General features: G+C 40.6%; 1 protein-coding gene across 1 annotated transcript; it reads right to left on the bottom strand.

Annotated features, from left to right (window-relative positions):
- Positions 1-9,320: 9,320 nt before the first annotated feature.
- Positions 9,321-9,770, bottom strand: LOC126795633 (uncharacterized). Its single transcript, XM_050522437.1, has one exon. It carries the CDS (start codon positions 9,768-9,770, stop codon positions 9,321-9,323), a length of 450 nt encoding a protein of 149 aa, XP_050378394.1.
- Between the last annotated feature and the right edge of the window lie 4,976 nt (positions 9,771-14,746).

The raw sequence follows: 14,746 nt of genomic DNA on the forward strand, positions 1-14,746 counted from the left end.
GAATGATCGAAGGCCAAACACAAATGCATCGACATTACTATACCTCAACGTAAGGTTCTAAAAACCGATAAGCGCTAGTCGGGCGGATTACCGGAGACTAGCGCCTAGAGGACTAGTCGGGGCCTAGGCGGTTTGTATTTTTTAATAGGCAAAATTGCCAAAATACACCCCAAACTTGGTTAAAATTGTCAATTTGCACCCCGAACTTGTATTTGAGTCAATTTACCTCGGTAAAAATTTCCGATTTGCATCTCATCCCTTAAATTTAACTGTTTCTATCCAATTTTGCGTCAAATATCATGCACATGAGGGGTAATGTTGTCATTTTCTATTATATTTTTCTTAAAAACAAATAAAAATATTCTTTAAAAGGAGGATTATTTTTTAATCAAATTATTTATCTACATCTTTTTTCTACATACTTAACCCTACTTCGAATTATATATTCAACATACCCACTCATTCAAATATAGTGTGTTGTGTATATATATATATACATTGTTGGAGGAGGAACGAAACGAGAATAATAGTGATGTAATTGAACAAAACGTAACCGTTTAATTATTGATAATGAGGTCTATATATAGGCATTACATAACCACAATCCCGTAGGATTCGGAGTCCTAATCTATTATAGAGATGCGAATCTATCTCTAACAGGAAACCTAATAAGACTAAGACACACACAATGGTAGAATATTAATTCTCACAGAACACACATTTATTTTTAATTTTCAATGTATTTATTTATATTTTTCTAATATCTTTTAACATATCATATCACGTAAAATAATAAATATATAAATTAATAACATGTTTCGAAAAAAAATATTGTAACAAGTGTTCATCTTAAGTAATTTTATTAATTTATTTCATTATTAAATATGAATAAATATATAATGATAATATTTCCCTTTAAATGCATGACATGAGACTTAAAATTGGATATAAAACATTAAATTTAACGGATAGGGTGCAAATCGGCATTTTTACTAAGTTTAGAAGGTAAATTGACTCAAAATGCAAGTTTGTGGTGCAAATTGACAATTATGACTACGTTTGGGGTGCAAATCGTCATTTTTGCCTTTTTTAAAATTTTTATATAGCATAAAAAAAATTAAAATAATATTAAAATAGGTATTTGAATGGTTTTTAAATAAAAAATACTAAAAATAATCAAAATATAGATAAAACTGCACATAACCTGCCTAGAACCCGCATTAGAAACCACCCAGACCTGCACAGAACCCGCCTAGAAACCATCCAGACCATCACATAACCCGCCCCAAAATTTACCTTGATCTTGAGGCAGATCGTGAGGGGACCACTATCAAATGAGATATAACAAAAATTTCGGCATAGTCTCCCCTGAAAGTATCCAACCCTATCTGCACAAAACAACACTCCCAATATCTCAAATCCAACCTCAACGCCTGGAGCCACCATGCTCTCCAAAATTTCTAAACTCCACAACCACATCCCATAAATATAATTCAAAAATACAACACAAGGTACATTACGGAGTACGCAATATTCGTTACTTAATATCATTGGACCCCTATAGCTCGTAGCTCGTCTTAAACCGCAATTGCCCAACCCACTAAAATGACGGGGTCAATAACAATCGTACAACATTCTATAAACATTGAACCGTGTAAATTTGTATTTTAAACACCTTCTACTCGGAAAGCAAACACGAGACAACACAACACTCAACGAGTCACCATTCCTCTCTTTTCTAAATCACTATTGGGAGACTACTAGTAAATCTCCTCTTTTCTAGCAACTCAGTAACATCGATACTACTGCCAGTTCATCACCTTTCTTCCGATCCTTTACACTCTGCCGGTTCATCCCCTCTATTCCGATTTTGTACTCTCATTGCATTGCCGGTTCATCCCCCTTCTCTCGGTTCTGCAATCTGCAGAGACCACTAGTTCATCCCCTCTCTCCTAGTGTCTCAATAATCTGTCGGTTCACCCCCTCTCTTCCGGTTCTATACCCTTACCTCACAGAATCCGACGCAAGCTCCATAACATAACCCCGAGTATCACTCGTAAACCGATATACAATCACCGTCCCGAACATAATATCAAAACATCACAAAAGTACCATCATGTTCATAAACAACTAACTAAATGTTCAAACACACTATTCCTCTAGTATGCTGTTGACAACATTGTAACAACCAAACTTAAGTTTACGTTTTGAAACCCAAGATAGATCAGTAAAGAAATGATATATATTCTTAAATAAAGGTGACTGCACCCAAACCTTGGTCAGGCTAACTACGTACCATTTTGAAAGGGACAAACCATTTCTAGTTCAACTTCGAGGAATCTCATTCCCGAATATATCATCAACAACGCCAAAATCTCAAATAAACATTGTATAATCCCCATACTTTAATCCAAATCAAATATCTAAATATCAATATATTTAACCAAAAATAATAATAACTCAATATCATCCCAAAATCAATTATCCGTAATTATTCATAAATGATTACAAATTCATAACTTTAAACTTAAAAATCTCCACACGGCTCTTACGATAACCAAATTCGGCAAATTATATTTCGTTGGGTTCGTATCAATGACTACGACCTAACAAAGCCACTCATTGCTTCAATTATTACCTCATGTGCCGCCGCACGCGCTGTCATAGTGGCTGCACGTGGGTCTCACGCGCCACCTCCAACCACTCTAAAATGACTCAACTCCAACATCAAAGTTGTAGATCAAAAAGAGATAAGAAACTTTCATACCTGCGTCGAAGCTTAGTTTGGCCGGGAAGTGGCCAAAAATCGACTGAGATGCCGATGGGGTCCTAAATTGTGGAACCCGATCTTGTAGCTCGATTAGAACCTCTAGGTGAATGAAATTGAAATCAGAGAGAGAAAGTAGGTCGGAGACGGTGGTGTCGACGCTTGTCGTATCTTCCAACTGTCGCAGTTTCTCGCATGGTGGTTGGCGAGGCATGGGTCCAATGCAGATTGAAGGAGAAGGACGAGACGAAGCAAACGGGACCATTAGCCGGATTACGGAGATCGGCGCCAGCGATGGAAACTAGGCTCTTGGGTGAACAGTACCCGACGCGGTTTTTTTCTAATTTTCTTCCTTTTTTTCTCTTTAATTCCCATATTTATACTATTTTCTAAAAATGCCCAAATACCCTTTTTGATTTGTAACTTCTTCATAAGAACTCTGATTTAGGCAAGCCGGGTGTCTACGAACTCGTATCGACGAGCTCAACAATTTTCGTTAATGAAACTTTCCCAAAAATCTTATGCATCTAAAAGTCAACTTTTATAATCGTAAGGAATGGGTAAAAAGGGGTTCGGGGCGTATCATTTAGAATGTTGCCTCAAGGTTTAACTGTTTTCTTCACAACACCTACACCAAATACAAGTTATTACACTAAATTACATATCATACATAAAGTTTTGCTTCTCTGGAGAAAAAAATGCACAACTGAAATATAACAAATCATAATCTAAAAGTAAAAGGACGTTGAGGAAATGTCATTTCTAACACTTGAGCCATAATCACAATAAACATCGTTCACCATCATACTTCTACATTGACTTACAGTATTTGCCCTGTACTGTTTGGTACCTCTAACAATGGTCTCCTTGTAAAATGATACAAGAGATTCTGCAGGTCAATCATAATACCATCAAGATCTACTTTCCAGCACCTAGTGCAAAAATGAGTGAAGTAATTAAAGGAAACAAATTCAGGCCGTTTGCTTACATTAACAGTTGGTTCTAAGTAGAGCAACCAAACTACTGAGTGAAGATCTACGGCACATAAATTAACGCCACATTGACCAATTTGCATCTATATATATGCCATAAAATGCATACAGACCAAATTCATGAATCTATGAAAAAGCTAACAATTTCACCATTAGGCATGTCAATAGATTCAACATGCTCATGCAACTCGCCACATCCCGAAAATAATTACTATCAATACTAAAATTTGTAACTTTAAAACTTACACATCATATAACTTGTAGGATATATTTTGTGTTAACAAAGAAAAACTTACCTTGATTATCCTTCAGCTTCTAAGAGAAGGAAGATCTAGCTTTTGTGCAAGCCCTTCAAGTTACCGATTTGAGTGTGGAGAGTGATTGCATATATTAATGCAGTCACAAGGTACAAAATCTCTCCGATATTTCCGATATATTCTCCGATATCTACTTTAAAAAACGATATATTTTAAGGGTAAATATCTTATTTTTTCCCGTATCTGCGATATTTCTCTGATAACATAAAATATCTCTGATATTTACGATATATCCAATATATCTTCGATATTAGAGAAATATATGAAAATTTTTACTTAAAAAAATTTAACTCAACTTGAGGCTGTCTCAGACTTTCTTGACCTGGAGTTTTTAATTAATTAATCACCTCGAGCCTCGAGGGATATAAAAAATAAGACTAGAAGAGTAGTCATTGAATAGGCTAATTTTAATTTTTCGTAAAAGATATCGAGATGAGTAGTGAAAATTTAAAATCTTAAGTCTTAAAAGTCAAGCCATATCAGTGACTAGTGTTCTCCTTGACCTTGAGGGAATCCAAAATATATGGTCACAACGTAGTCTCACACTCTCATGAAGGTCATAAGAGAATATCCAGAATTCCAGATGAAGAGTGAGTTTTCGAGTAATTTCAATAACAAGTGTTCTCCTCGAGGAATATAGTTCATTTACAACTGATTGGTGGGCACAATGGGGGTATTTTGCACCAAACGTATCAATAATTGCCATGCGTATTTTAGCACAAACGGCTTCCTCTTCTGCTTGTGAAAGAAATTGGAGTACTTTTTCTCTTATTAATACAAAGCAAAGGAACCGTCTTGTATATCAGAAGTTGGAAAAACTCGTATACTGCTACTACAACATGAAGTTACGACTACGTGATAAACAAGCAAAAGATAATATGATCAATGAAAACAACTATATTCATCTACTTCATGCTGCTAGTGAACCACTTCAGAATGGCATTGATCATTTCCATGATTGGATTATGTTTGCACACCTCGATGATGAAAATGACAACCCTCCTCCACATGTCGTAGAAAAGGTAACTGATTTTGAAATTGATGTAAACAATGTATTATCTGATGAAGTTGGAGACCAAGGAGATGATTATGATAATGCTAGTGTGTGGGGCGGTGTAGCAACTCCAAATAGTTTAGATAGTGATGGTGGTGGTGATGGTGGTAATGGTGATAGTAGTGGTGGAAGTCGACAAGGTGGTGGAGATACAAGGTTTGAATATGGACAATCTTATGTAGGTGGAGGATTTAAGCACTTTACTTGTGAAAGTAATTTTGATCATGCTACCCAAGATGAGAATCATGGATTTAGAGCAGGCGGTCATGGTGCGCAACAACAAAATAGGTGCGGGAGGAGGACAAGACCAAAGTATTTCATCTGATGTTAGTTCAGTTGTCTTAAGTTTTGATTCTATCAATTTAGGCACAGAGGGATGTCAAACGAATCACATGAAGCTAACTATCAATTTGGTCATCCTATTTACAATTATGGTAAGTTTGGAGACGTTTATGATCAATTATCGAGTTGAGTTCATCTTTACTATTCATTTCTCAAAGAAATTGTCGGCAGCTCGAAAAATATATATGACTATCATATTAACTATTACAATTCGTACTATATGCCTCGTATATCTTGGGCAGAGTATTGTGGTTTTGTTGACCAACGTGCGTTTTTTTAAACACCTAGAGTCTTTTTCTGGTACTAGATAAAATTAATAATTATATTTATTTTTATGTAATTTAATAATAAATAAATAAATAATTTCGGAAGAGAAACATATTTTTAAACAAAAAAACCCCGGAAACCCGGGAAATTAGATGTTATTATGTAATTGGCTTTCGTAAGTGATCCTAAACTTATAAAATAGATACAATGACACTGGAACATAACCAAATAACCCTAAACTTAACTAATTCCAATCCCATGATTCCCATTGTCGTCGCCTCGCACTGACGATTCGCCGCCAAGCAACCAAAAATAGAGTTAGGTCCGGAAAGCTGGGCGGGCTCGGCCGGTCATACTACAACCGGCCCGGGCCCGGGCCCTGAAGAAAAAAGCCCGGGCTGAGCCTGCGCCCGGCCCTAAGTCTAGTTCTGTAGCCCATAGTCTAGCTTCCTTAAGTTTTGAGTTTCAATCTCATGTAGAATTGTTTGATAATACTCCAGAATATATCCTGGATGCCTCACCTACGATGCTTGTCGTAGTACTTGATAAAACTTCTATTTCCGTCGAAAAAAAACTTCTTCAGCTTCCAAATCCTACTGTGAATAGTTTTCATAGCAATTGTTATCTCCTTTATGTGCTTTACCACATCGACTTTTATAAAAACAAATCCACAGACCACTCAATTTGAGACATACACAACACACATATATTATATATCTAATACAAAGAGTTGCAGGGTTTGTATTCCTATTTACCTATAGACCGTAGTCTACCATGCATAGTTATCATATCTCATAATCCAATAGGTTATCTTTATCATAAGGGACTCCTAACTCATGCAATGAGTAACAAACCAACCACATTTAGGTATGTTGGCAGATAGATTGTACTCCCTCCGTTTTTTAATATAAGTCATTTTATGAGTTTTCACACAGATTGAGAAATAATACTAATGACAATTTAACTCATATTTAAGGCTTCATTGATATACATTGTCATAAATTAATGATAATTGATACAAATTCCGACAATGAAATTCTTGTCATTATTGTGGCTCAGGGATAAATTAGAAAATATTATGGAGTAAAAGTTAAAACGACTTAAATATTGAAACGAAAATCAAAACCTAAAACGATTTATATTAAAAAATGGAGAGAGTACATATTTATAATTATCATAAATATTAAAGAACAAGAATAAAAGTATGTTAAAACCTCCAAGCTATAAATTCTTGCATCAGTTTTAACTTTCAATACTAATATAAATTAATGTGATTAGCTGTATTATAGGATCATATCTTGATATCGTATTTATTATAGATTTATGGAAGTGTTACCAGGTTCCTTCATCTCTGGCATTGGTGCAGTAAAAACATAAGGTAACAGAGCTGGGAAGAATCCCATAAAGTGCAGAAGCAGCCTCCTCCACAATCTTTTCGGTAGTCTTTCATGCAAGTTCTTAGCAGCCATAGTGCTATTGGCTAGTTCTTTATCAACACATCTGGTTTACACATAATTAATAAGCACCATCAACATTCTTTCCCGTAAATGAAATCAATCCCCATATTCCTCCAAAAACCCCCCTCTTTAATTCAGTCAATGAAAGCAAAGGAACATTCATATAATAAACCTATAAGAAAGCACGAATTCAACCCAAAAAGAACCAAACAAAGCAAGAGGAATTCCTATATTAAAATTCTTACTGAGATACAAGACGAGATAGTCATCAATTAGGTAAAATAGAATTGCAATCATCCTTAGCATGAGGATATGTTTTATGCTTATCTCACGCATGAGGATGAGTTTTTACACCTAAATCAATCTATGGAAATAAGTAAAACACGTCTGGAGGGAAATATTTAGGGCATCTGAGAGGCTTCAGAACCTAGAAAGGCCATGGACACTTGTTGTGTTTCACCCTTGAGGCAATGTCCTTTTATAGTGATAGACATCATGACCCAACGGCCAGGATAGACATCATGATAGACATCATGACCCAACGGCCAGGATTCTTCGACGAAGTATAGGGATCAAAATTGACAATTACGTCTAATTATTGTAAATCGGATAAAACGGATGAGAATATTGAATGAATTTGTCCCTGACGACTTTGCCTAAGTTTGACTCTGCAATCACCATTGATTAGGTAGTTGAATGTTTCTAGCAAATGAGTGGAAACCGACACCGAGGCTTATTTCAGGTATGGGGACAGGTACACAATAGTCTGATACTAATCCCAGAGGGCTAGAGTTTATAGAAGGATACATATATGAAAACTCCAAGTTAAGATCGACAATTACTCGTGTTGGAAGCTTCATATTCATTAAATAGCTCGGCTGAACCGGCCGGGAGTACATTTATAAAAAAAAAGACAAAACAAGCTATGGCTACCCTATCGCCCGGAAACGTCACCTCTTCCCTTGACTGCGGCCTCGACCATACGACATTTTTAGTACCGAGGACGCTGGCGGAGGATTCGCCAGTGTCACGGCCCTAGAGTCTGACACGGAGTTATCCAGCTGGGCACGCTGAAGAAGCGTCAGAGACTTGGTCAAAGTTTACCCATCCTCGCGGCCGACTCCAGGGCTTCGGCTCTGCAAAGAGAGCACTGGGGCGTTTTTGGGAAAGGGCACTGGGGGATTAGGAACAGTCCCCGCATGAGGCATCACAACTTGGGAATGCTTCCCCAACACCGGGGCCGAAATTTGAAGATGCCTTTGTGCTTCTCCAAGGTTGATGAAACCCCGCTCCACTCCAAACTCAAAAAAGTCTTGGCGCTCGTCATTGAACCTATTACGCCACCCGTCGTTACACCCATCTAAATAAGCCTCCTTTGACCGCTGCAACGCCGCCGCCCTCTCTCTCTTCAGCTCCTCCACATGCTTCTTCTCCGCAGCTTGTCGCCGCAAAGAGGTCCGCCTATTTCTCCTTCAGCTTCTCGGCCCACTCTGCATCCAACTTGTCTTTCCACTATTTCTTTCGGGTCTCTAGCATCGTTGCTGCCTAGTTCCACGTGTTTTCCTTCTCCGTTAGCCCCGCCATCTCCTTCTCTCGCTCCGCCAATTGCCCATCTAGCTCCATAACTCTAGCGTCGTTCTTAATGAACGAGTCTTTGCTTTTCTGGAGTTCCTCTTGCCGCTCCCCAACCGCCTAGTTGGCCTCAACTACCCAGGCAGCATCGACCACCTGCCAGTACTTAAGCTCTTTCACCGCCACCAAGAGCGACTCATTTGCTGTGACATACTCCTGAATTTTCCGTTCGTCTACGGGCGCCTTCATTTAATATTGGGCCTGCATGATGTCTCAGGCATCATGAACCTCGACCATCACCTGCAAGGGCACCGGTTAGACTTGAGTATGAAATAGCTTAGTAACATGATTCCATCAAGTCTGGAATCTTAAAACATGCTTACCCTAGTGAATCTCTTCTCCACCTCGTGGAAGTTCAGCCAGGCGTCTTCGCTATGTCGGATAGTTGGCCCATGGCACCTGTGTCTCATATGCCTGGCCATCCTCTTCAGATGAGGCACCAACTCTCTGACCTCAGCCAGCTCGGCCATGACCCCGGCCCAAGTCTCGCCATTAGAGGACCTCACATTCTTGGTTCTCCGCTCTGGGTTCCCCTTGCTTCGAGTCCTCTTGTGCCGCTGGCTCCCTTTGGCCACCCGCTCCCGCACCTGCAAGCCATCCACCCTCGGTCGGACGCACACCTCTGCCGCAGCGGTTGACATGGCCAATGTCTCGGCTTATGGCTCCGGAATGTCCAGCACCCTCGGCATTTCTCCCGACCTCCCGGCCACATCTTCCGGCACGACCCTTTGAATTACCAGCCGCTCGTCGGGCTGCTCCATCTCCGCCTCCAGATTCTCCCCCCGCCCTTCCTCTGACTCGGTCAACACCACCATCTTCCGAGGGATTATTAATCGCCACTGCCTCCTCCGGCCCATCTATCAGTTTTCCATCCAGTGCCATGTCCCAGTACGCCGCCACCTCGGCCGAAAGTAGTGTGTACTGCTTCAGTGTTAGTGACATGGGATAGATGCATTTCTATAACTTCTCTGACACCGTTAGAAAGCCTTTCCTCGCCCCCACATCCGCGTCCTTCAAGCCCCACTCTCCTGGACGACGACCTCGATCCTGTAGATCACCTCCTCGCTTGCCATCTTGTCATACGGCCTGGGCTCTTTCCTCTCCGACAACTTGATCTCCAGAGTCGCTGCAATAAACACTTGTTAAACTTATGCGACACTAAAACTCAACAACGGATCGGGCCATTCACTTACCGGCCGATTTGACAACGTTGTACGCTTGATACACGCTCATCTGGTACCAATGATAGACTTACCTATTCTACTGCTCCTTAAACGCGAGCATGCACCTCATCAGTCGCTTCTCCATGAACGGTGACAACTCGGTATGGATTGTCACTCCAAGCCAAAACTTTGTTAAATTACGAGTATGATAATTAAGACTGGGCAACATACTCCACAAATAACTTACTGAGAGCCTGAAAAATCCTCGGGACCTGGAAAATCGACGTCTCCTTCTGCCACGACCCTTCTACTACGAACACATAATCTCACATGTTAGTCGAGGTTCAGCTTGGGGGCTCGAACACCAATAGGGCGAACTTCTTCCCCCGGGATGCCATCTTGTTGCACCCCCCCTGCTCCCCCATTTTAGAGAGTCCTGCAACAACCAGCAGGCTAGAAACTATCGCCAGCATGGTTTCTCTTGCCTCAGCGCCCGAAACACCGCTATGATGCCGAATGTCTGCATCCACATGTTGGGTGTGACCTACCCCGGGGCGGGGTTCAAGCAGGACATAAGTTACTGGATGTTGAAGGCCATCAGGAGTGTGAGCCTACATGACAACACTTGCTCCATAATACAACATACTCCCTCCGGTGGCATATGGAACAATTCCCTTTCGGCTAACGACCTCAGCATGATGACTGTCAGGATATGATATACCTTCCGGATGTTCGCCAGTTCTTCCACCATCTCTGGTCGCCGCTTCTCTCAACCATCTCAACCCTTGTCTCCTCTTCGCTCAACCATCTCGATACCCTGCAACAAAAGACCGAACGGGTTATTTGACGACCTCGTGTCACTCATATGGGATGAACCCCCAGAATTGCCCTCTCCCGACCTCACAGTTCGCTCCGGCACGTTGGCAGCCTGTGGATCCGAGTACGAGTCCTCAAATCCACAACTCCCAACAACCTCGACCGATTTTCTCATTCACTACAACTCCCACATCAACACAGATTAGCCCACGCCCATTAATCCCAACCTAAACCAAAAGGCCAAAGAAAACGAGAAAATACCTCTGGTGGTTATGGTTGAACTGATGTCGTGATTCCCGTGGTTGCAAACGCTGGCAACTCTACTCTCTTCTGATCACAGTCGCTTGGGAATTCTTATCATTCTCTCAAATTTCTTCTGCTCTCTCTACCAAATCTTCAGCAAATGTAAAACAAGAACACCGTTCACTCTCCCACTATATATAGCCGCTCAGGTTGATCCGGGCCGTCAATCCAAACAGCCCCCAACCGTCGGATCGACGCTACGTGCCCCATTAACCATAAATACCACCTCGGTTACCAATCCTATGCGCCCCACGCGCACGCATAAATCCGTAAAAACCCGCTCCCTCGCCTTCCCCCATACGCCATCATTGACGCTGACCTCATTGTCGCTTCGCTTCCTCCATGGCCCCACGCTTGTTCTCTACATTAATTGTCCTGATCTCCAGGGCGGGTTGGCCACTCGCTCCAGGTGGTTTCGATCATTACAGGGGGGAACATTCCTTAACTGGGGACTCGCCATGTTACTCTAGATTAAAGTAAATCGCCGACCCGAGCCACTCTCCAGATCAATGGATGCTTCGTGTGTGTTAGTTAACCCACGAGCCTAGCACTGAGATGTCACTCTTCAAATCCAAGGATGCTCCGATGTTAGTTAACCCTCGTCTAACATTGAGATCACAGCCACACTCCGGATCTTAACTCTCGAACTTATTTTGTACCGGATTATAACTTAAGCTTCGGAGGGTCAAAAGCCGGTACACTATTGAACCTTTGACTTGTGTTGTGTGCAGGTCTCACTGAGCTGACATATCAAGATACGAGGCTACATGATGTTAGGTCCCCGGATTTAACCTTCGTAACACATACCTTAAACATAACCTCATCCTTCCTATTTAAGGCGACAATTGGATATAGTCGCTCTTAGTATCAACTTCCGGCCAATTTTAGTGATCGAATTGCAAGTAAAAGATCCTCCCTACATGTGTCAACACCTTCGATATTCATAGTTGAACAACCATGTACTAACGATCTAGCTAAAGCCGCAACTCGTCCACCCATATCATCAATTCATCACGCACCACCACATGCACCAACTCCTCCACTCCCATTCGACACATCAAGGGCCCCATCTATATTGATTTTAGCCTCCCATCTATACATCAAATGGTTGCATCTTTCGTAGCATATAAATAAATTCATTTAGTAATATATATATATATATATATATATATATATATATATATAGGACGCCTTCAGCCAAAAATATATATAGAACGCCAACATCAACCCCAGTCTGCTCTGGAATTTGGCAGATAATGGTGAATTCGTTGGTGATCGATGATATGTTGACAGATTAATGTAGGATCACTCGTGACCTGGGCCAGGCCGGCCAGCTATATAACACCTAATGAGCAAGTGAAGGATCACAGAAGACAAGAAGGATAAGATATATGAGGAGTTGGTTTTCGTCTTTTTTGCAGAGATGAGTCCCCAGTCGGTAGCAGCGGTGATGATTCTGATCACTCTTTTCACCACAACTAACAGCATCAACAACACCATCACCTCTAGATCAGTATCATCTTGGTGCGAAGGCGGCCGCACAGATGACCCCTCGTGTCTCATCGGAGGGACTGACTTGGACTCAGATGAGTTCATGATGGATTCTGAAATCAGCAGAAGAATCCTGGCGGGAAATTCCGGCACTAAAAATGTATTGGATCCTTCAAAGGCGTCGTCGTGTGATCGAAGCAATAATCCTCAATGCCATGCCGATCAGAAAAATGCGAACCCCCCAGGAGTAGACTGTGCCAAGGCCACGTACAACCGCCTTTGCCACCAGTACACTTAAACTCATCAGCGGTGAGCTAGGTCATAAAACTCGATCATTAATTTGAGGATGATAGTGAGAGACTAACTTCCGATCAGTAAAGAACTACTTGCTCCCAAATATATAATTTCATTATGACTTTGTAATAGAATAGTCGAAGGTCCTGTTTTGTTCTTTTCAAGTTTTCAACAATGGCGCGCGGTTTTTCTTTTTCATTTCATTCTTTGTACACAAATAGTTTGTTTCTACATTGAGAGTACATCTATAATCTATTGTAATAATTTTAAAAAAATCAGACATGATTTACTCAATCATAAAATATTACACGTACAAACCCCATGAACTAAATCAAATTAAGAAAATAAATTATAATGATAGAGAGTAAAATGGATTAACTGATCCCTGCAAAGAGTTACCTAGCAAAAAAAACAAGCTGATATATGTATTAATTATTTTAATTAGTTAATTACCTCATGTGTAGGCAACTAGGTAATATCTAGGTAAGGGTACTCCGGCCAGCACTAGGAGCCTTGGTCCCTTGCCAGTCGTGATTCTTCAATAAGTGGCGAGTAAGTTAAGTGGGTAGATAATGCTGATCGAAGCACATCAGGAACACCAGTACCACCACAGGTAGCCAAATTATAAAGAGAACAGAATTAGGGAGATTTAGCTAAATAATCCTCCAATTATTGATAATTCTAAACTTTCGTACTTCAACTTTAGAAATTTGTAAATTATCGCATTAGTATCTCAAGTTTCTAGTTTCTTCCTCAGCCTAATTTTAGTTTATTCCGTCAATTAACATTGTTAGTGTTTTCATTTCTCACCAATTTTCAAGAGTAGTTTCATCCCTTCATTTTCTTCCGATTTTGTGAGTTTTGGAACCGAAAACTGGTGACCTCTGAAATCAGGTTTGTCTCCAAAAATAGCTTCCATGGTAGATTACCACAAACAAGTTCATAAATATATATATATATATATATATGAAGTATGGCTGACTGAGAATTAAGCTTACTCAAATTTCGAAATCGTCACATAAGTACATGAGTTAACGAAACCAACTCAAGATCGATACATGCAGTTAACGCATTCATGCCGGAGTGTGCCATTATTAAACACATGAAGGATAAACACATATTTTTCAATACCTAAGTGATCTATCTTTCTCCTTCACCGTTTCTTTGTGCTCTCTCTCAGATTGTCAATTCGAATATGACGATCTACATATCGAGAGCTACTAGAGCGCAAGTCCCCGAAGATCTCCTCCGACACCCAACCCAGGATACCCATAAAGAGATTTGGCTTCACCTACATCGGCCACGTCACCATTTGCGGCATCTCTTTCTCCGGCTGTCACATCCAAGGTCGTTGTCGAAGCCAACCCCTCCCGCCTATGCTTCATCCTCCTCCATATCCTCGTCGATGTGGAGTTGGAGAGGAAGAGAGAACAATCATCAATTGCGATTATGTTCACCTCCTCAACACCTATTGCACTGATAGTAGCAGCTACCCCACCGCCCACGAGGTATAAATTTAAATAAGGATGGTATATGTAATTATTTACGAATTGGATTACTGAGTAAGATACTCATTGGTAGGAATAAAGAGTACACTTCCAGATGGATGAGGAAGTTTTGCTGAAGCTTTAGTATCACTTCAATTTTTCAATTTTTATTTTTCTGAATTGTGATGAAGTCGTATGTGGATTGGGTAATAGATTGCGGTAGTGATAGAGGTGAACTAGATTGCAGCAAGTTGATTGAGTAATATATGGTGGTGGTGGACTGGATTGCAGCAAGTACGTGGTACTAGACGCTCGGCATGGGACTCATATTTGATGCTCATCTATTAAATCCCCCAGTCTGTTC

The sequence above is a fragment of the Argentina anserina genome, chromosome 5 (assembly GCF_933775445.1).
Source record: "Argentina anserina chromosome 5, drPotAnse1.1, whole genome shotgun sequence".
Classification (NCBI taxonomy): Eukaryota; Viridiplantae; Streptophyta; class Magnoliopsida; order Rosales; family Rosaceae; genus Argentina; species Argentina anserina.

Bases quoted from the DNA above. Each gene is read 5' to 3' on its own strand.
- LOC126795633 (XM_050522437.1), bottom strand. From the start codon at position 9,770: ATGTCACTAACACTGAAGCAGTACACACTACTTTCGGCCGAGGTGGCG.